The sequence below is a fragment of the Porites lutea genome, chromosome 4 (genome assembly GCF_958299795.1).
Source record: "Porites lutea chromosome 4, jaPorLute2.1, whole genome shotgun sequence".
NCBI lineage: Eukaryota > Metazoa > Cnidaria > Anthozoa > Scleractinia > Poritidae > Porites > Porites lutea.
In genome coordinates, this window is record NC_133204.1 from 46,435,539 (window position 1) to 46,457,189 (window position 21,651).

General features: G+C 39.4%; 4 protein-coding genes and 1 long non-coding RNA gene across 5 annotated transcripts; 4 read left to right on the top strand and 1 right to left on the bottom strand.

The window, feature by feature from the left end:
* Nucleotides 1-1,092: 1,092 nt before the first annotated feature.
* On the bottom strand, nucleotides 1,093-2,200 carry LOC140935932 (myosin regulatory light chain 12B-like). The gene is made up of 2 exons (XM_073385503.1): nucleotides 1,674-2,200; nucleotides 1,093-1,360 (listed from the first exon to the last, which is right to left on the bottom strand). The coding sequence occupies exons 1-2, from the start codon at nucleotides 2,075-2,077 to the stop codon at nucleotides 1,246-1,248; spliced, it is 519 nt and encodes a 172-aa protein (XP_073241604.1). The 5' UTR covers nucleotides 2,078-2,200; the 3' UTR covers nucleotides 1,093-1,245.
* A 1,107-nt stretch (nucleotides 2,201-3,307) lies between these two features.
* Nucleotides 3,308-5,946, top strand: LOC140935933 (uncharacterized). Its single transcript, XR_012165275.1, has 2 exons — nucleotides 3,308-3,604; nucleotides 5,708-5,946. It is a non-coding gene; the product is annotated as an uncharacterized lncRNA (long non-coding RNA).
* Nucleotides 5,947-7,343: 1,397 nt separating this feature from the next.
* Nucleotides 7,344-9,464, top strand: LOC140935934 (mediator of RNA polymerase II transcription subunit 28-like). Its single transcript, XM_073385505.1, has 4 exons — nucleotides 7,344-7,434; nucleotides 7,516-7,588; nucleotides 7,730-7,842; nucleotides 8,538-9,464. Exons 1-4 carry the CDS (start codon nucleotides 7,384-7,386, stop codon nucleotides 8,679-8,681), a joined length of 381 nt encoding a protein of 126 aa, XP_073241606.1. The 5' UTR covers nucleotides 7,344-7,383; the 3' UTR covers nucleotides 8,682-9,464.
* Nucleotides 9,465-11,770: 2,306 nt separating this feature from the next.
* On the top strand, nucleotides 11,771-19,254 carry LOC140933823 (proton-coupled folate transporter-like). The gene is made up of 7 exons (XM_073383478.1): nucleotides 11,771-12,148; nucleotides 13,049-13,305; nucleotides 13,555-13,867; nucleotides 15,217-15,765; nucleotides 16,973-17,056; nucleotides 17,613-17,772; nucleotides 18,394-19,254. Exons 2-7 carry the CDS (start codon nucleotides 13,087-13,089, stop codon nucleotides 18,566-18,568), a joined length of 1,500 nt encoding a protein of 499 aa, XP_073239579.1. The 5' UTR covers nucleotides 11,771-12,148; nucleotides 13,049-13,086; the 3' UTR covers nucleotides 18,569-19,254.
* On the top strand, nucleotides 18,927-21,513 carry LOC140934764 (chymotrypsinogen A-like). Its single transcript, XM_073384334.1, has 3 exons — nucleotides 18,927-18,951; nucleotides 19,722-20,018; nucleotides 20,662-21,513. Exons 1-3 carry the CDS (start codon nucleotides 18,927-18,929, stop codon nucleotides 21,156-21,158), a joined length of 819 nt encoding a protein of 272 aa, XP_073240435.1. The 3' UTR covers nucleotides 21,159-21,513.
* Nucleotides 21,514-21,651: the final 138 nt, after the last annotated feature.

Here is a 21,651-nt window from a genome sequence, read left to right on the forward strand (position 1 = left end):
GGATTCCAATCGTCAGTGGGATTCCAGATTCCTTGAGCTGTATTCCGGATTCCAAAACCCAAGATTGCAGATTCCATAAGCAAAATTTTCCCGAATTCCGGAATCTGGAATCCCTTGTTGAAGAGACGAACTCTAACTAATACTTACATTATCTTGTCAAGCTAGACTTAGAAGGAAAATTTCCACTCCGTTTAATACCATAACCGTTAAGCAAAAAAGAAAAGAGATATACGCTTTAGTCCGTCAGCCCAGATTCTTTAACAAAATTTCACTTATCCTTTTCGAGATATTTTTAACTGATCTTCACAAATCCCTTGGTTCGTTTGGCTTCGCATTTGTGTCAACAAATAAAAGCCGGTATTAGCTTCCTTTTCCACAAAAACTGGCAATCGAAACTGTAATTTTGAAAGTGATAATGTAAATGATATACCAGAAGCTAATAAGTCAAAACCGGTCCGAGGGACACACACTCGAAGATATAATATAGACTGTGAGAAAGAATGAGGCCGCCCCCGGTCCACACTAGCGGTCTCCAAGACTTCGTCCACACGCCATCCCGGTATTTTTTTAAAACGGAGAGTTTTTCTCCGTTTTACACCACATATAAACGGTGCTCCTTTCGAGCAACAAAGTCAACAAAAACTCAAGTTTTCGAAAAAGGTTCATGAAGTGCTTTTTTTTTAATACAGACTCCCGCTTATCGTTTACATGTGGACGGACGAAAAGGTTTTTCAGTAGGACGATGTCATACATCAAAAACATCATATACTACTAGCACAGGAGCCTTGATCACGGGCTCCAGACTAGAATTGAGTATGCTCTGTAAGGGAAAATATCGTATTCAATTCTTATTCCATCTTTTTAGCATTTTCATGTCAGGAAAAGGATTAAAATACGGTACTGACGTGTGGATGCGTATTTCAGTTTCCTTTAGAACGGGGAAAAAAATCTCGGTTTTCAAAAAACATCCGGTTGCGTGGAATTGGCCTGAGTAACTGGGACGTTGATACTGAAACAACAATTTATAATTACCAAAAAAATGTGTACCTCATACGGATGGGTCACTCACATTAGACTCAATGACCTCGCATATTGTGACGCACAAAGAATTTAATTACTCTATCAGTTTGAACATATTTTCAAAATTATAAATGGCAAAGACTTGAATACAGAAATATAACACTAAAACCTTTTGCACTAGCTATAGGTAAGAAGTTCAATCTGTTCAGTTCACCAGTGTAAAACTCAGTCATCTTTTTCGCCGTGTTTGATGACTTTGGTAAACTCCCCATAATTAAAGTTTCCGTCGTCGTCCGCTTTAGCACAATAGAACATTTCATCGCATTCTTCATCCGTGAACCTGAAAATTTGATAGATTGATTACTATTTTTATTGATTAAAAGGTAGTGAGTTAGAAAGAAAAAGTGTTTCACTTCGGGCTTAGAAACAGCTGATCGTTTGCCAAGTGCTAAACGCCCTGACTCATAAATGTCTTCCACAGCTTCAAAGCTCGGGAACATTGATCAGAATCTTCTCGTCTGCTAGCGTTTTCTGTTTGAATTGTGCGTGATAGTTTGAACCTTTTTCTAGCTGAGGCAAACAGCACGAGGTTAATTACCACAGCTGTGAACCCTTTATTTAATAAAGATTAGAAATCATTTTAAGTGACTTACTTGTCTCCGAGTTTCATCAACAGTGGACGGATTCTGTCTTCGTTTATGACTCCTGTCCCTTCGGGATCGAAAGTTGTAAAGGCGCTCCTTATCATGTCTTCGGGATCTGTCCCGTGCATATTCTCTGAAAACAGCGTCATAAACATGGTGAAATTAATGTTTCCTGTGGCTTCACCCAGCATGTCCTCAATGTATTCATCCGATTGGGGCCGGCCCAGGGAGTTAAACATCTCGGTCAGGTCTTTAGCAGTAATTATTCCATCCCGATCTTGGTCTATGACGTTGAATGCCTCTTTAAACTCATGAATTTGCGTCTGATCGAACATCGCAAAAACATTGGAGGTAGCGCGTTGCGCTTTCTTTTTTGCACCGCTCTTTTTCGATTTCGATTTGCTAGAAGACATTTTGAATTACAACAGACGTGTCTCGTTATGGGACTTACAGATGCGCGCTCTTACTCCAAGCACAACACAGCTCGTACAGCGACACTGAGCTTATCGAGATGCGTTTAATGAATTTAAAGCTCGCCAGACTTTGTTATCTGCGTATTTGTTCTGTCGGTTTTACAAAGGAGAGTCAATTATTGTTAGGTTAATAGGGTCGTTAAAACTGACGTGCCACGATAACTTGTCAAGAGAATTTTCCTCCCAGTCATAGCACAACGATTCAAGTCAAGCATACAAAATCTCTGTTTAGCTTTTTCACCAAAGTAACTATCCGTTATTTAAGTGTTAGCTCACTTTTGACTTGATTTTCCTAGAAAATCGACCATCTTTGAGTACTTGTTATTATTGTACAATTAATGATAACAAACAGAAACAAATTAAAGAATTGAAATTAAAACTGAGTTGAACCCTTCAATTGTTTAGTTCTGATCATATCTCTCGGGTGCCCATCAAGTTTACAGCAAATGTTTCTCTGTTCTAGCGAAAAAACTTTCTCCGACGTGATCACTGCTAACTCGAAGTTAGCAGGTGGTAGACTCAACAAAAAGATGTAAATACAGTTTATTTTCAAACGGCTTTTTCGACATTTTATTAAATTTGAAGCTCCATATGCTTTCCTACCAAGAAATGCCGGGAATTTTTTAACAGCTGATTAGATTGTGTGACACAACTGCATCACTTTTTTAAAAAGCAAAATGTAGCATTTTATGGGTCAATACAGAAAAACAAGGACAGAGGCGGGACCGAAAATTTAGATTTTATGTGGAGTTGCCCAGAGAGAGAATGAAGGTCAGCTTGCAGCTGCAAGCTAATTAATCCTATGAAAGACGTGTTGTTGATCATTTTATGCGAACTGAACATTGTTGGGTTATGCCCGGTTCTTAGTGTTCAGATACCAAGAATTGGGCAGGACCCGAAAAAAAGGCTCTCCATTCCGCGCCACTCTCCGCTAACTGATCCGAACGCCTGTAACAGGCTATGTATGTTTAAATAAATATGTTGTCTGATCACATTCACCGCTTTTCCGTTTGTGTGGTACCCTTTCCATTCACTCATTCACGTCACCAAAAGAAACGACAAGCTACTGTCCACGCTACAGTGGGGACGAGAATGCCCGCGAGTGATCAGCGGTTAGCCACTTGTATCGCTGTCTTACATGAAGTAACTACTTCGACTTCTTGTCCGCCATTTTGGATTTTACTTGGTGATTGAAGAAGGTTAGAGATAATTTCCCAGGACAAATTAGCGCACTAACACACACAATTCAACCAGAGTACGTTTCAAATATCATCTTGATTATGGTGATGTTCTCCTTTCCTTGTTTTAGGACAAACCACAATGTACGGCGCCTTGTGGAGAAGTTTGCGTGCACCGTTGATGCGGCCAATGGCGCGTCAGATGGCAAGCCATCCGACACCAGAGGAACTTGGTTTGACAGGATGGAAATACTACTTGAACAGTGAAACCATTGTTGGGAGACGTAATGTAAGTAATTATTAGGTGGTCACATCCTCTACAAAATATACACAAATCTCCTCACTCGTAAATAAGCCCAAACTTATAAGGTTATATTAAGCTTATATTGTTTAGGTACTTTGCGAATATATTGCATTGATTAATCCAGCTAATTGTGAACTCTGGGATTTTTTTTACATCTCTAACACTATTTCACATCTCAGTGAAATAGTGACAAATTAAATTTAAACTTGGCAAATTTGTACTTTCAAAAGAGTTCAAGATGTGTTATTGTGTTTTATGTACCGTATATATATACAGTTATTGTACCGTATATATTACCGTTATTGTGTTGTTATTGTGTCGTATGTACCGTATTCGTTCGGCAATAAGCCGATCTTGGCTATTAGCCGCGACCCTAAACTTTCAACTTGTAGAATCAGCTTAACCAAGAACAAAAGATAATCCAAAACACCCGGCTATAAGCCGAAACCCATTCATTACAAGACTTTTAGCAACTTGAAAAAAATTTGACCTTCTCTAGGGAAACATACAAATTATTGTTGTTTGGGCTGTTCACTGCTACATGTTTTGTATTGATCTTTCTTCATGTTAGCCTGAATTTCATCCGATTACTCCGAGTCGTTATTTCTCCCTCAGTAATGTCTGAGAGGAGAAAACGACTCAAAGCAATCGGATGAATTTCAGGCTATCCTCGTGTCTTCCTCCCATTATGCTTGAAATGATCACATAAATCGTCTTTCAATCCAAACAAACCACATCAGTTTGCATTGCGTTTGTCTGTGCCTCGTAACCAGGCAAATGTTTTGAAGCACATGTTTGACCTAACATGGTGGATTGTTTACATATTTCATGACATTTTTCATTTGTTTTACACCTTCCCTCATTGTCAAAGGCTGATCAACATGAGATTTAGTTGTGAGATCTGTTTTTGTCAGCTATTTGGACAATTTGGGACTGAATTTCTGTGCTTAGCTAACTTAACGTTCAGATTTGTAGTTATGTGATCGATTCGATCTTTTGCTGCTATTTGCTCAGCTTATAAGTGAATACATCTCCATTTAGTCAGAGTTTAGTAGAGTTTCAATGCACTGAAAAAATTATTTTGTCAAAAACTCCTGGGTATGAGCAAAGACCCCCTATTGGGCTCAAATTTCACTGAACTTTGGCTTTAATTTGTGTAAAAATACCTCGGCTTATAGCCAAATAAATACAGTAACTGTGGAAAATTATAGAAGATTGAAGATACACATATCAAGTAATTTGTGTAAACAGAGAAAAGTACCTAAATTTTTTGTTCGAAATGTGCAAGATTGAAATATCTGATTATGTCCATTTATTAATTTTTTTTAAGAAACATTTTTTTTACTTTGATCTTACTTCTCTGATCTCGAGTGTATAATGATCAAATTATCAGCACATCTTGGAGCAGGAAAAGCTGCAAAAAGTCCATTACATCCCCAGAATTTCCATCCAAAAAGCCTCACAGTCAAAGAAGTTCTTTGTAAACTCTCCTTCTTCTAGCTTTGCTTGGTTCTGCTGAGTTTTCAAGGGCTAGAGCAACCCCCAAAGTAAGACGGTGTTTTTATGCAACTCACCGGTTGTCTTTACACTAGGCTGTTAAGTAAGACTTAAGAGCTGCTAAGTTTTACTTAACTAAAAATGCATGTGTGAAGGCCTAAGTAAAATCTCAAGTACCTTTACTTTGCATCTCATTAAAGTCGGAAAGTTGAAAAGATTCAAGAAAGTTTCAAGTGACTTGAAAACCATTCTTAAAACCGACTTAGTGAACTTGTGGTTTCTAAGCTTTGAAAAAGGCAAAGCATGTCAATCAACCTTAATTATGTTGCGTGGCAAAATAGGCTTAAGTAAACCTGAAGCAAAAAAGATAGGTTGTGTGTGAAGCTTTCTTTTACTTGAAGAATTTAAAATTTACTTGTCTTGAAATATTTCTTAGCTTATTTAGGCTCTAGTGTAAAGACTACCACCATTTCACAACAACAAAAGGCAATTATTGTTCGTATATCCAGTTTGTGTTAAACTTCTCTATAGTATTAGTTATTGGTTTGTTTTCTGTTGAAATTTATCCAAAGAACATGATTTTCCTTGCAGATTGTGTTAGCTGTTTATGGCACTCTTACTGGAATCTATATCTTTTCAAAGCTGAGGAAGCCCAAGAAAGAAGCCACACCACAAGCCCACTGATCAAGATCTTGTTTAACTTTTGTGCCATTTTGGTCACCACAGTTGATGAGAGCATGGAAGGGTTAAATAATTACCCATTGTAAAATTATCAAGCTCGTGCTACTTGTTGCTGATTTTAATAAATTGGATGGAGTTTGCATATCAAATCTGTTTTATTTTTTTAAAATTAAAGTCAAAAGAAAAAATTAACAAAATGTTTTTTCTTTTGAATTAAATTGTGTTTTCTCCAATTGAAGTTGGACCCATAATACTCCAGGTACCATCACAACCTACCGGTATAAAGTTGCCTTTGAGAAAGTTGCAAACGTTGGACTGAAAAAGGCAGGGAGGCATTATGGGTAATCAAGGGTGTTAACAAGAGTCTAATGTAAAGACAAGCTAAAAAGTGAAATGCAAAGTCCTTTGATGTGTTCATTTGCACAAGTGTAAGCCATAGTTTGCTCTTCCCTTGATGCATAGTCACATCTCATCAAATCAATACATCATTAAATGTTTTGAAATATCAAAGGCATACCAGTAGTAACCAAGGGAAGACTGGTGATGTGAAGGCCACACAACTGGTATTTTAATCATATGAGGCACGTGACCTTCATGTACCTTACTACAAGTTAGCCTGGAACCAGGCTCCGCATTGGGGGAAAAAGGAAAAAAAAATTAGTGAGCGAAGTGAGCTGAGAGGTAGTCTTTTCCCCCTCCCAGGCCACTGCTTGGCTGGCCGATATTTTTCCTATTTGACCCCGTTTTTGGCCTTTTCTCCCCACCACACAGCCTGGTCCCAGGCTAAAAACAAGTACTGAATGATACCTGTAGTACATTGTATAACAACACTTCTGCTGTACTTGTCGAAATGGGTCGCCTTGCTTGAATCTTCCATAGATAAGTAATCAAAGACTTCTAAACCCTTTGCCTTCCAAACTTGAAGGTATCCTTTGGACTCAACTCCTTTTTGGGTACTAAGAGGAAAAATCTTCAGTAATACGGAGACCCATTAATGCGGGCAACGGATGCTTGTTTCTTACCCAATCAACAAACTCATCGAAAGTGAGCTTCGCTAATAAACGATTGTTTTTTTTTTTACTTTACTAACTCTTCCGGGGCGTGGGAGGGGGCTATCCTTATATAGGCCATGTAGGTGTGTGCCGCCCCAAAGGGTAGGGTTTTTTGCGCTGTTTAGGTCTGAAAACGGGTATAGACTTTCCCCATTTTGGTCTGGAATCGGGTAAAAGTTTTCGAGGGAACTATGGGAGCGAATGACCGTGGCGAGGTTGATTTATCCTTTCAATTCGTTTTAAAAATACGGACAGTTTCTATTGCCCCTCCCAGGAGGCTCTTCATTTTTTCAAAACAGGATATGATTAACAGGGTTTGACCATTTGAACCAAATATTGCTCTCGCTCCAACTTCTCCGCAACTAACTGACCAAACTGGCCTGTCATATGTTTTTTTCTCTTTTGGCCTAAACAGCTTGAGACCTTTTCTTTTAAGGAAGGAGCATTTTTCGCAAGCAATCGTCCTTAAAAGAGCCTCGACCTCTAGGGAACTCGGGAAACCCTGGGAACTAGTCTAATTCAAGATGAGCTAAAATGGCGGCCTACAAGGAGGATTTGGTCAGCGCTCTCGAGTCTTCGCTACAGGTAAACGTTTTATGTCGTCTTCCTAAATCTATTTTTCCTTTAAAGGATTACATTTTGAGAGTTTTCATTTCATTTCAACAGTCCTGCGTATCGCTTTTTCTTGTCACTGACAACGTTGAGAAAGATGGCAAGATGGTGGATGTCAACCAAAGCGGTGAGCTTTGCCTAGTTTTAAGCTTTTTGTACTTTTACTGTCACTAATGGTTAAAATATTGATGATATGAAACTACCACATCTTAAAGTTGATTTAAATTGCCTATGGGAAATAATCAAACATGTTTTAACGTTGTTTTAGGGGTGGAAGCCTGCATCAAGAGATTTCTTGATTCTGCAAAGTCCTTAGAAGCCGATTTTCTACGAAAACAAATGTACAGCCGGGTGAATCATCCCCAAGAAGTCACAAAGGAGGTAATAATAGACTATTTACAGTTATAGTACTGTTTTGAGCTTGATACCCTAGCCCAATGCATCAGTCATTTCCAGCTGCACCCATTCCCCCTTCCCCCGGGGCCACTGTGGGGCATTTGCCTGCCTTATCAGTCTCGGGGGTGGGGCATTAGCAAGTTCTGCGTGGCCCAGGGGCCAGGCATTTGCCTACCCTGGGGTCAACCCTGCGATTTTGATACGCACGTGGTTTCCAATGCTAATAATACTAAATATGGAGGTTTTTACTGGAAACACAAGCAGATTGACAGATTGGCTTATCTATCAAGGTCGTGAAAAACTTGTAGAGGCTTTTAAAAGCATGTTCCTCGATGTTATGCATGTATTTCTTTAGTGCTTATCAAGGCAGGACTTACACTGCTAAATCGGGAGCTATCGACATACGTGAATCTACTTTTTCTTTTTATTGAATCAAATCTCTTTTGATTTAGGATTTGAGTAAAATTTAGGGGTAATGATTTTAATACCTTCTATCATCATGTATGATCAATCTATTATTTGAAGAACTTCCTTTCGTATTATTTAACTTTTCAGAACAGATAGCTTTATACACCATTACTGATTTTAATTTTATGGCACTTTGTACCCAAATAACAGAGCTGTTTAATATAGTAGAAGCCATTTAACTTTTATTTTCTTTTTTTCTCTCCATTTATTAGGAAGTTGAAAGAATGAGAGCTGAGCTAGTACAGAAAGAAGGGCTGCTGAAAAGAACACGAGAGAGAGTAGCTGCTTGGGCTCATACCTTTCAAGATCTTGAAACAAGACAAACGAGACTTCACTTAGCTGATATTGTATCATAAAGAACTATGTCAGTATCTAGATGCTTATGTCATGGACACTTTTGACACAGACAGTTCAAACTACAGAAGTCATAGCCTGTGAGATCAGGCCAAATTATAGCTGCTCATCTACCTTCTCTTGTATGGCAGTGGTTTTGGATTTGTGTTGCTCAGTACATTGTGTAGATTAGCAGGGTACAAAGTAGCTGCCAGGTGGCCGGCACTTTGACCACACTTGCCAGCGAAGTTTCACTAAAGAGATAAGAAATGTCATGCTTTGATTGGCCAACTGAAATTGAAGTACTGTAATGTTGTAGTAAACATTTCATATCAGACCATAAAGCAGCCAAGAAACGTTTTAAAAGCTTTTTGGAAACGTTTTAAAATGAGGAGAAAGAGTAGAAAAAGGTTTGGAAATTTAAAGTGTGCTGCAAAAGTTGTAAAGGAGAATTCTTGTTCACCATAAATGATTAATTCTTTTATACATTTGTTCAAGCGTGAAACATGCAAGCTTGTCTAGACAAACCATTGTGTTATTGCCTTTATGTTTCTGCACGGTCATGTAAAGTGACATTTCAGTTCAGAAAGATTTTGGTCATGTGCTAGGCATCGGGTACTTGACAGATTCTGTTCATTAGTACACTCTCCACAAATCCTATGCATTGAATGTTTAATTCCTTTGACTACTGTATTAAATCACATTGTTGACTATTGACAAAAAAACCCTACAGATTCAGGCAAAAAGCTGTGATTTTATTTTGAACCCTGCATTAGCATTGTAAATAAACAGGAAAATATATATGATACACGGTGCACATAAGTATTCTATGGACATTTTTTATACGTGCTATATAATGAATAATCATGCAGGGCTATCATTAAGGGTGGGGGGCTTTGAATTTCCCCTGAATTACATAGGAAACTCTGAAGAATAAAAAAAGCTAGGAAGAAGGAAACTAGAAGAAAAAAATAATAGTACCAAAAGAAATTCCTAGCTGTTTGGTCCCCAGCCTACTTACTGTATTTACCCAGCAATGTGAAATTTTAGTGGTGCATAGCCCTGTCATGGAACTATATGTTAAAACTATTGTTTTCCTTTTCTGTGTTTGTGTTGTTTTCAGTAGTTATGTTTTGTTTGGTCCTTAGGTTGTGTGTTTGATTTGTCTGTGTACCAGGTATTCATCGCTGAAGGTCAGAGTATAATTAAATTAGTCTAAACCGTTGGTGTGGTTTTATACTCACTCACCAAAAAATAACAGGTGGCATCAACCATGCCTCACTATTTTTTTTGCAGAATTTTCCCATGGGAGAGTTGAAACACTATGTAGTCTTGTTTTGTGGATGTGGCCCAATCTTACCCCTAAAGCAAAATAGTAGTATCTAGAACTGGGCCTCCTGTAATTTTTCTCAGTAGGGACCTTAAGCAATTACTACGACGATGACAACAACAACGTCAAGAAACAATTGGTTTTATGGTCAAAACAACAGCTCTGCATGTGCATCACGCTTTTTAGTACATTTCTTTGACGTCCACTGCATGACTACCACGTGAAATCTCCTACTTTAACGTTTTATGGATGACGTGGACATACGACAACAAATTTTCCTTTCCCTATTTGAACATGGATAAAGCCCTTAACAATTAACTCCAGGAAAAGTAGCCTACATTTCACAAATTAAGCGGTTCCACTAGACGCAATAAAGTTTGAAAGGACGCAAATTCATTTGTTCAGCACTGCCGTCGTCGTCGTAGTTGCTTAAGGTCCCTAATGATACATGTGCATAACACAACCTCATTCCCAGGTTTCCTGAGAACAAGGTTGACACGTGCATAGGAATACAGGTGTGATGGGTTCCCCAGCTTTTTGTATAGTTGTACTCCAGCTTCCACAATCTAAATCTCAGAACTTCGTAGAAGCAAAATGGCAGTTTTCAGTGTTTATTATCTAAACAAGCATAATGATTGCAAGCACGTGGAGGCAAGATAGCTTAACCACAGGTAGCCCAAGCTGGTAAGCTCGAAATATGAGCATCGGCGAGCATCGGCATTGTTGCGTAACATTCAAAATACAAGGATTTGTATGGGAAAAAAACCTATCGTTTCTGTAACCTACGAAAATGACTTTTTGTGGTACTCATTTGGTCGTACGTCTGCATTTTCTGCGAATTCTGCGAATTTTCTTGAATAATTTATCTCATGGACACAAAATTGACAATTGACCACCCCAGAAAATACCATAACATACCATAATGCTCTTTGTTTGACACCCCAAAATTGTGCATAAGCATTGTTTTCGGTTTCTCTTGGGAGTTAAAATGGCCCCAAGAGAAACTGAAAACAATGCATACGCAAAATTTTGGGGTGACAAAAAAGAGCATTATGGTATGTTATGGTATTTTCTGTAGTGATCAATTGGTCTAAGCAGTGGTTGCGTAGCGCAGTGCATTCTGGGTGAGACTTTTTTTTTTCGTTGTCGTTTTGTTTTGTTTTCTTTCTTTTTTAAAGAAATATATAGGAAGCGTTTTGCAGCATCAATTTATTGGGAAATAACAAAATAAACCTAAAAGAGCTCGAACGCTCTTCCTAATTGGAGATTACTACTAGTTATTATTTTGATTCTACTTCTTTGACAAACTGAGAAAGATTTGATAAACTACACACTTAAAAAACAGAGTAGCTTGTGGACAAGAGGAAAACAGAAAGTTTCAAAGCAAACACTTTATCATTCTACACTGTTAAATACAAATAAGCTAATAACAACGGTAAGCGCAAGAAAAGAATAAGTTTCATGGGCTTTTAACTTTTACATAATTTGTTGTGGCAAAAATGAAGAAACTGTTTGATTCGGTGCAGAGCCTTCCGAAGAGGACGCAGAGGACATTGCGTGACGTGCCAAAAGAATCTTTTGATATTTTTTGTAGTTGCTGTGTGCTATCGTCAAATTGAGTGCAGGATTGCAAGCAAGCTCTCTATTTTGAAAAGCACGACCTTCGCCTCTCTTGATTCACAGAATTTTCTCGCAGCCTGATGTTGGACTGATGATTTGGACTGTCACGCTCACTGAAATGGTCACGCAAGACTGTTTCCTCAGCTGCTCCCGGCAGTGGTGACAGTTCGGTGACAGTGGTGCGTCATGGTGATAAGGCTCTCAAATGATCTGAGAGTTTGACGCAGCATTCTACGGTTTCTATTTATACACGTAAGCTCATGGACTATTTCAAGCCTCTACGTGAAACCCAGCGTTCCAGTTCGCCAAGAATAGGGTCTCGGACACAGGAAAATTTGCCTCTTTAAAAGAGTGACGGAGTGTTTATCAGAACGCAGGAGGAAAAGCACTTTATCCCACTTTTATATCCCAAGAGAAGCAATTACGCTTATAATAGCTGGGCAACTGTGTAAACTGATGACCCTTTATGGCGTGTGAACTTAAGTGAAGAATAGGGAAACCTTTCTTCTAAAGATCGTCTCTCAGTTCTAGAAAAGTAAGGTAAGATCAATGGAGCAGGACCGTTCTGTACCATGGGGTGCCTTGCACGAGCTGAAACTGATCGTTTTATTTTGACAAGCGGTGCTACTGCGGTAAGACAGTTGACTTGTGTGGCTTGCTGTGCAATGACCCTTAAGACCACAAGAGACCCTTTTACAACAGTGGTGCCTACTTTAATTTTGCTGAATATTGTCGCTTTCCCGAAGATGTACTTTTTTATGTAGAAGTTTCGTTTTGGAGGCGTTGCGCAGACGGTGACCACCTTTAAGTTATAAGTTGAAGTATCAAATTTCCTCAACAAACAGAACAACGGAAACAAATTTGGGATCTATCTGATACTAGATGACTTCATGATTGGCATGGTCCAATGGATGCCCCCTAGGGGAGGTACTTTAGAAATGTTTGGGTAGGGATGTGCTACTGGGACGGCGGAACCCTTAGGCTACACCAGACCTAGTTTGGCTGAATTTCTCTACCCAGCTAAACTAGAGTAGATGCCCAAAATCCCTCCCTATCCTAGAGTTGACGTTCTCTTTGCCATTAAACTGAGTTACGTGTAAACTAAGATTTGCAGATTTCATTTTTTGAATAATTTGTCAATTCCTGGTTTCCCTAGTCTAGCCTAAAATTTTCAACCAATTGCTTAGTTTCCTGGAAAATGACACCCTATTCTAGGCCCAAACTGTCTGATCTCTATACCTTATCCTGGACTAATAAGTTGCTTAAAAAGCCATACCCTTCACAGTGGCTCACACCTATATATCCCATACACTGTATATGGTAATGTCCCTACTGCTTGGATGCACTTTATGCCACAAATGAGTTGTGGGATATCTAGTGCATCCTTTTGTTTTCTTAATTGATACTGTTTTTTTAAAGGATAATATTTTTCTATTTTAGGTTTTGTAAGTTTTGTATATTGCCAGTTCTATCAAGCCATGCCTTCAAGAGTGTCATGGAAGTCAATAAAGCCCACTATAGAGCCAGTGATTTTTCTTTACGCATATGGTCTCTTCATGCACTTACCAGTCATACAGCAATTTATCTACAAACGAGTCAGTGAGGCTAAAGGTTTTCCTTATACTACTTCATCAAAAGACAGCGATTCTTGCAGTAAGCAGAAACTCAACTCTTCTCTTGAAGAATTGGAAAAAGAGGTGATGATTTTAGAAATCAGTTAAATAATGAATAAACATGATATAATTATTATAATAATTCTATTGTGAGGTAATTCCATGAATTTACTTCAAATGACTTCCCTGTGGACGATAAAAAATATTATCTAAATTTGTGTATAATTGAAAAAATGAATTCTGGACAGGGGTTAAATAGAGTCTATTAATGTTCTGTGAAGATTTTGCAAATTATCCACCTTATTACTGAATGTCATTATTTTTATTTATTAGGTGCAGTCTTTGTCTTCATATATACACTTGGGAATGGTTATGTTTGCATCAATTCCTTCCTTGGTTACTGCGCTTTTTATTGGGGCTTGGACAGACATGGTGGGACGTCGACCTGCCTTAGCGTTACCAGCTATTGGAAGTTCCATTGAGGCTGTTATTGTGCTATTAACAATGTACCTAAAGTGGCCAATTTATGTGTTGTTTGTGGGAAGTGCTATTAATGGCTTGTGTGGATTCTTTACTACAGTGGCAATGGCCACGATGGCATACATCGCTGACACCACAAATGAGTCTGACAGGAGTTTTCGTCTTGGTAGGTGTATAATCGACCTTAATTTGCATAAATAGAATACAGTAATGAACACCCATCTAGTCAAGGCAAAAGGCAAAGGCAAAGTCAGTTGCCAGGGGCATAGCCAGCCCATAGACCTGTAGGCCCGGGCCTACAAATTTTTGGTTTGATCACTCTATGGCTTCTAATATGAATTATGCATTGTTGGGTTGAGCCAAAAAGCTTATGGGCTCAAAGAGTTGTTGAGGTCAGTGCATACTAGCCATGTGTGCAATTTTCAGGATATGTGGAAATGAAAGTCAGCCAGGCCTACAACTAGTCGAAAAGCTGGCTATGTTCCTAGTTGCTCTAGTTATTAGGGAGCTTTAGCAAAGGTGTTTTTGATAGCCTGCGAACGACAGATGTTTCTCCTCGCTCATCGCCGCTGAGGACACTTTGCGAGGAGGAACGTCTGCGACTCAGCGACAGAAATTCCATAGTGATGACACAAAATCTGTCCGGACTCCTGCCAGAAGCGCTAATTGGTCGATGGAGTAGATTCATTGTTTTAGCTATTGTTTACGAATGACAGACAAAAGACAAAAGGCCACAAAGGTCAAATGTAAATGCGATGAATCTCTAACAAAACAGTCAATATTTGTGGAATATAGTCTTCTCTAAAAGTGGCATTTTAGTTTTGCTCCAGCTCATTCGCAGATGAACACAACACTTCACCAAAATCGACCACGAGAAACGTAAAATTTGAACAAATTTGCATTTGGAACCCCATGACTACTGGATTTATTTATGTAAACATTGATTTACGTCATCAGTATGGAATTTGGACATTCCTCCTTGCGAAAAGTCCTTTAGCGGCAATGAGCGAGGAGAAACGTCTGCCGTTCGCAGGCTATGTTTTTGAGCGATGAATGTCAAATGGAAGGGAGGCCTTTTCCCCTTTCAATGTTCCTTGAGTGTACCAAATTTGTAGTGCTAAGTGTTTCTACTCTTATAAAGATGATTTGCATGAAAATTTGGACAAAATCCCTGCTCAAGAATGCAAAAAGTCCACTTCCAGTTGATATGCGTCTTTCAAAATGTCTTTTTCTGTAAGTTCCCTAGTAACTGGCTCTGCTAGAGTGCTTACAGCCCTGAAAGCTACATTCAAGCCATAATTATTCAGACTCCCCCCCCCCCTTCCTTATGTGTGGCTGAAAGTTAATCTACTCTTTAATAAATGGCAAAAGAAGCTTGTAGGTGGGGTAAGGGTGCAGGGAAGGGGGGGGGGGGCACGAATGGTGTCTTGCAATTAATAGACTGCTTGAATTTTGTGAGTTTAGCACCTATTAGTCATGGAAGTAATGGTTAAATCCGCCGTCTCTTTTCTGCAGCTTTCATGGAATTCTTAGTGTTCACAGGAGGAATGGTTAGTCAACTCACTAGTGGACTCTGGATTGAACACCTTGGTTTTATCGGGCCCTATTGGTTCATCTTAGCCTGCCTTGTCTCTTCTGTACTCTATGTAATTTTTTTCGTCCCCGAATCGAGAGCTACATCTTCTGAACACAAATCAATCTGCAGTCTCTTCAGCTTTGCGAGCATCAACAGAGTGTGGAATGTCTACAAGAATCCGAGAAACGGAGCAAGAAGAAACCTGATCGTCTTCACGTTTTCCTCGGGTGTGATTGTCCTCACTACTCTTGGTATTGGTGGGGTTATGGTGCTGTATGTGCTTCATTCTCCATTGTGCTTCTCTGCAGAGCAGGTTGGCTATTTCTCTGGTTACCGGTTTTTTCTGCAAGGCTTTGGCGCTGTGCTTGGAGTCAAACTGTTGGGAATGTGTCTCACTGAAATTAACGTCATAAGAGTTGGTATATTTTCTCTTGCTGTGGCTTTAATGATGTTTGGATTCTCAAAAGCTACCTGGCTAGTGTATTTGGGTAAGCGTTTACGTGCATTTGGAACACATGTATGATTTGCTTTTTCTCTATAACTTAGAATTATCCTAATGCCTAATTTAGTAATACATGTATTTAATTTCATACAACAATATTTAGTGCCACAGGGACGAATGTTTTTTCCCTCGCAGTCGTCGCCTGTGCCATGCTCTCCGATAGTAGGGAGCTGGGAGGTAACGAAAACAAGCCTGCGCGTTTTTCGCATTGGATTTGGTGCCAGGGTCGCTGCCAGTAATCGGCTACACCATATTTCGCGTTTTTAATTATCAAACTTTGTCGCGCAGTTCGTTGAAACTGTTGAAGGTACAGCTGTAGGCGAATTTACGTGGAGTTGATTTCTTGGGGACTATACTCAAGTTAAGAAAGAAATAGAAAAATCGTAGTCGTGCAGTGACGGTAAAGAAATGCACAGAAAAGCATGACGCACGTGAAAATTTTTCCTTTTGCTTAATAAACCCATTGCTTTTTTGACCTTCTCGTTGCCGTCGCCGTCGTCGTTGCTAAACCTCCTAATATCTTGGAAACTGGAACAGGCTATCGTTTTCTGCGTGTATTATACTGTAAAAGAACAAAGCACAAAACAAAGCACAGCAGATCAAGTCAGTGACGTCAAAAAAGGAAAACAAATATTAGCAGGTCAAGCGTTATGTCTAGACAGAAAGTTGGAGCCCGTATCAATGGAAATCAAATTCGCTGAACTACAAGAAATACCGTGATTCACAGTTAAGTGAGCCGGTGAAAAAACGGAAATCGTTATCACATACTGGATTCTTTGACCCCCCCCCCCCCCCCAAAAAAAAAAAAAAACAAAACAAAACAAAACAAAACAAAACAAGAATTCGAAATCGTCCGTATACGGTGGGGAAACCCGACCTCCCACTAAACCTCCCCTTCTCGTGAGGTGCTGCCCGAGGCTAACAAGAATTAATTTTGATTGATGAGCGCGGCAATTTTTCCATGTTAGCCATTCAACCTTTTTTAATACTAAATTTCCCCAACTGCTCCAATAGGAAAAACAAATTGGGAAAGATTAACGCGTTTAAACTCTAGGAGTTATGTCCGTCTTAAAAAGAGTCAAATAAAGGGAGTAAAGAAAGGCAGGGACCAACTCTAGGTATCCGTTTTACAGAGGTGTCCGTTTAGGGAGAGTCGACTGTATTACTAATCTCCTTCTGAGATCCTCTTTCAGCGCCTTTGGCCGGTGTATTCAGCGGGGCTGCTGTTCCCATTTTCCGTGGAATGATGTCAAGAATAGTTGGTGCCGACGAACAAGGTATCTCTCCTTACCTCACTGTGTTGTATTTCCCCGGAGTAATGTAGTAACAAGGTTTATAAGGAGGCCGACCAATCTCGTACGCAAGTCTTCGCTTCTTTGCTCCACGGTACGGCGAGAAAAAGAGCGAGTTTACAGGTCAACATTCTCGGATGATAGCTCAAAAAAGCCGTATTGCCTCTCTCTCTGCCCTTAAAGGGGCTATTTGCTATCTCAGTCTTGAAAGGCTAACACCTGTCTTTGCATCAACTGAATTCCACCCAAAAAGATATACTTTGTTATGTAAGACCATGATCTTTTAGACACTGAAAGTGGTTTATTGCTACGGATGACAAGGATGGACAGGGATTGAATTGAAAAGTTAGTTTAACTTTTTCAAGTTTTAATGTGACGCCTGCAAAAATCATCAATAAAATATTATGGTTTGCTCACTAAGTAATGGCTTCGGCACAGAAATGCCCTAAAATTAACAGCAATATCCTCTCGACAAATTCCCTTTAAGTTCATTGCGTTTTTTACCTTCAGTAATAGCAATGTGTTGTTCTGTCACTTTCAGGGGCGCTGTTTTCTGCCACCGCATCTCTGGAAACCTTGTGTAATTTTCTTGGAGCTTTTATTTTCAACTCTATGTATCCTGCATCACTCAAGTTTGAATTTCCTGGTTTTGTGTTCTTTCTCGGGACCGTGATGTTGATAATACCTGTGCTGCTCATGTGGTAGGTTGCAGACCCACAAGATAAAAAACATGAGAATCGTACATTTGTACTTCTGATGGGCTGGGTTTTTTTTTTCAACTTTTGACTGCGACCAACTAGCGAAAATCCATCAACACGACAAAAAGAAAAACGCTCCTGAAACCAGTAAAGCGCCGAGTTTCCCGGATTGTGCCAAGTTTCCCAGATTTCTGTTGACAGTTACCCTGTGTTCAACTGATCGTTTGCTTAAAAAGGCATGAAAACGAGGTTAAGCAGGGTTACGATCCTTTTGGTCTGGTCTCCAATTTGGCGCCATTGTCTTGACCAATCAGAAGCCAATTATTTGTTTGCACGCGTCTTCCCGCGTTTTTCATCGGCTACCGAACTGTATGTATTTGCCCCGAGAGCTCGTGTTCTGAACTTTATTTTTTGATTGTCCGTATCTATTATGATTATTAGGTACTTGTGGTAATTTAACTAAAAGTAATGTAACCAATCTGACCAATAACAGGAATAGTGAATCCTGAATATAAACCGTTATGATCCGTCGAGGCGGCAGGTAGGGAGTAGATTTTGGCTTGAAAAGTCACGCGAGAGTTTTAGTATCAAGGGTTTTAATTTCTAATTTTTTTGATTTATCAGTTGTTTAAGAAACCCAGCAAGCTTCCTGTCGAAGAAGGACTTGTGTCGGTCAACACAGAAAGACAACATGGCGGACAGTTTACTGACTGACCCTGTCAGCGCCGTCATTGAATCAAGTGGAGCCCCATTACCCAGCCCTACCCTGACAGAAGACGGTTATGAAACAATGGGGTGATACTGCGTTCATTAAGTTTACAACTGAACTTAATTTGGAAGCGATTTGACCGGAGGGAAGTAAAAATATGAGCTGCACTGACCACATGAAGAGGCTGCTCGAAAATGATCATGAACCGAAGAGATTATCCATTTAGAAAGAAATAGATGTTAATCTTTAAAATTCTATTAATAGTCTTTCTCTTTTGATGTGATAGAAAAATGCTAAAGAAAATATCGTTTTTGGTTTACATCAAATTACTGTATTTCCGTATGAGCTACTGTAGCTAACAATGTAAATATAATGTCCCGGTAAATAAACTGACATGAAATGCTACTTGGCATTTTTCACAAAAGAGATGGGGAGAAAATGAAACTGGATGGTCGTCCATGCTAGAACATCGGGTATTTGTAAATTACACTAATAATTCAGTATTGTAAGCAGTAAAAATTGGTAGAGTAACATGTTGTTATTGTGTCAATAACTAGGCGGGTTAGGACCTTTTTTGAAAGTGATATTTCGTAGCCCTAGGCAACTTTAAAACGTAACTATAAACACTTCGGTTAAAAATATGTGCTACCAATACTACTTATATATGTCATATATAATTGCAAGCAACTCGAACTGATTTTTAGTTCAGCGACCAATGAAAATGTAGAATTATAAATAATTTTTTTGAAATAAAATCACCATCTTCTTCGACAAAATTGTTGTTCTGAAGTCACCTTTTCTACTTTTCGATACTTTGATGTTATGCAATGTACATCGCCGAACATTTTTTATAATCACTTGAAACACAATGCATTAAACTAAACGGCTGTTTTGAAATCATGCCCACGCTAGCTAAAGCTTAATCACAGCGTAAACAACTTATAAAATTGACAATCAAAACCTGAGTATACGATAAAATATAGAGAGGTCGAAGAACCTTTTGGTCCGCCCATTTTCATTTAATACCGTTTTTGATTGTATCCTACTTGCGAGGGCGCCAGCGCGTTGAACGTTGTCACGTGAGCTTTCCGTCCGCCGTACTAGACCTGAAACTTGGGAATAAAACCGCCCCTTCCCCCAGCCATGACACCATGACATAACTCTTGGGATATAGCTTGAATTGATATGCTATTTTAGCAATATTTATAATAACTACTTGTAATGACATACATTCATTTTTAAGAACCTTCGCTGCCGCTTGTCTGTGGTAAACGAAACACCAGCTACGTCGTAAGAGGGAACATCAGCTCCCCTCGCGCCTGGCCGTGGCAGACTGGAATCAAGCTGTCCAATGACAAGATACTATGCGGGGGATCTTTGATCAATAAAAAATGGGTGCTGACCGCAGCACATTGTGTTTATGGGCTGGTCAGAGGACTTACGGTTGACTCTACAGGATGCGTAGTTCCTCGCAAGCAAGTCACTTTGATATTTGGGGAGTTTGATGCCAGAAACATTGATGGGTACGAGGTCCACAAAAGTGAGTCGTATAATTTTAACACCACGTTATAACTGTGGCGGAACTTTTCGCACCTTCCGCTTAGTTCAACTTTCCACTCCACACCTCCACTCATTTTCATGCATTCCAAGTTACGTCCATTTTTGAGAGTTTTACCGCTTTTAAATGCCGACGATTCATCGTGACTTCATTGGGTAAATTTGCCTTAGATCTTACTCACAGGAGCGGCATGAACAAATTTAATTCAAAAGTTGAAAGAGCTGCCGGTTAACTCCAGTTATCTGTGTACTTTGTAGCTATATGTCTCCATATAAAGGACATATCAGAAATGAAAACCTGCATAATTAATTACTGGTAAATACTACCTTACATTCTTTGTCCACTTTTTGGTTTTTTAAAACAGACTTTTTTCAAAAGTATTGATTTAACGGGCACAAATTTTCAAGGATAGCTTATTGTGCCATGTTTTTTCGCTGTCTCTTTTAAGCCTTTTTCACTGCCTCTTTGCTTACTAGTTTTATACCTTGATCACAGATCTAGTGATGTGCGTGCGCTGATAAGCAAAACTGAATTGCAAACAGCGTCCGCCATTGCTCTTGACGGTTATATGTAATAACTTAATATTTTTAGGATTAATATGTGATAACCTCTGTGTTTTTTACAGACATTTCCAAGATCTGTCCACACTCGAATTACAACCACGTGACTCTGGATTACGATATAGCGCTTCTTCTATTGGAGTCTCCACTACTCGCCTTTAACGACACAATGAGTCCCGTATGTCTTCCAACGAGTCTAACCAGTTTTCCATCCGGGACATACTGCTGGGTAACCGGTTTCAGCAAGAAGAGACGCACCAGACGAGACACCAATCTGCTACGTCAAGCCGAACTACCCCTGCAACCGCTGAGCTATTGCAGGCAGCAATATCCATTTTACACTATAACCTCTCGCATGCTCTGCGCTGGGTTTGAGGACGGGGGGATTGACAGTTGCCAAGGAGACAGCGGGGGCCCGCTTGTTTGCCAAGAAATTGAGAGCGGAAAATTTGTGCAAGTGGGCGTGGTCAGTTGGGCTAGCGCATGCGCACAGCCTGGGCAACCAGGGGTGTATACTGACGTGAAATATCTTCTTCCTTGGATTCATAAGATCATACGTTAAAGAGACAAACCAGTTTTATTTCATGGAATCTACTTAACACATTTGCTACAATAGATGTTGAGATTGTTAATTCGTTTGAAAAAAATTAACAATAAATACAATTAACTTTATTAGACGGTCATCTATGATAAAATTTAAAGACTATACTCTGACTATTTAAAATGGGCGAGCATGCAATAACTAGGGGTGCAAGATTGTTGTATTCAGAGCACCAAATAGTTACACCCCTACTTGACGCAGGGTTAGGGAGAAGCTTTCACCTCTTGTTTGCTCTCCTTTTTCTATACTCAACATTGGATTTTCAAGCAAACATTGGCATTGTAGGTATCTACACCAAACAGAAGTAAGTAAATTAGTTCTTTCCAGCTTTTCACAACAATCAATTTTGCAAAGTAATTAACACTTGCTCACACAAGCGTATTTTCCTCTAGACCGAATGAAAGTCATTTATTTTGTTGCTACGGTTTGTCATGCGAATGTCTAAGATCTGTTT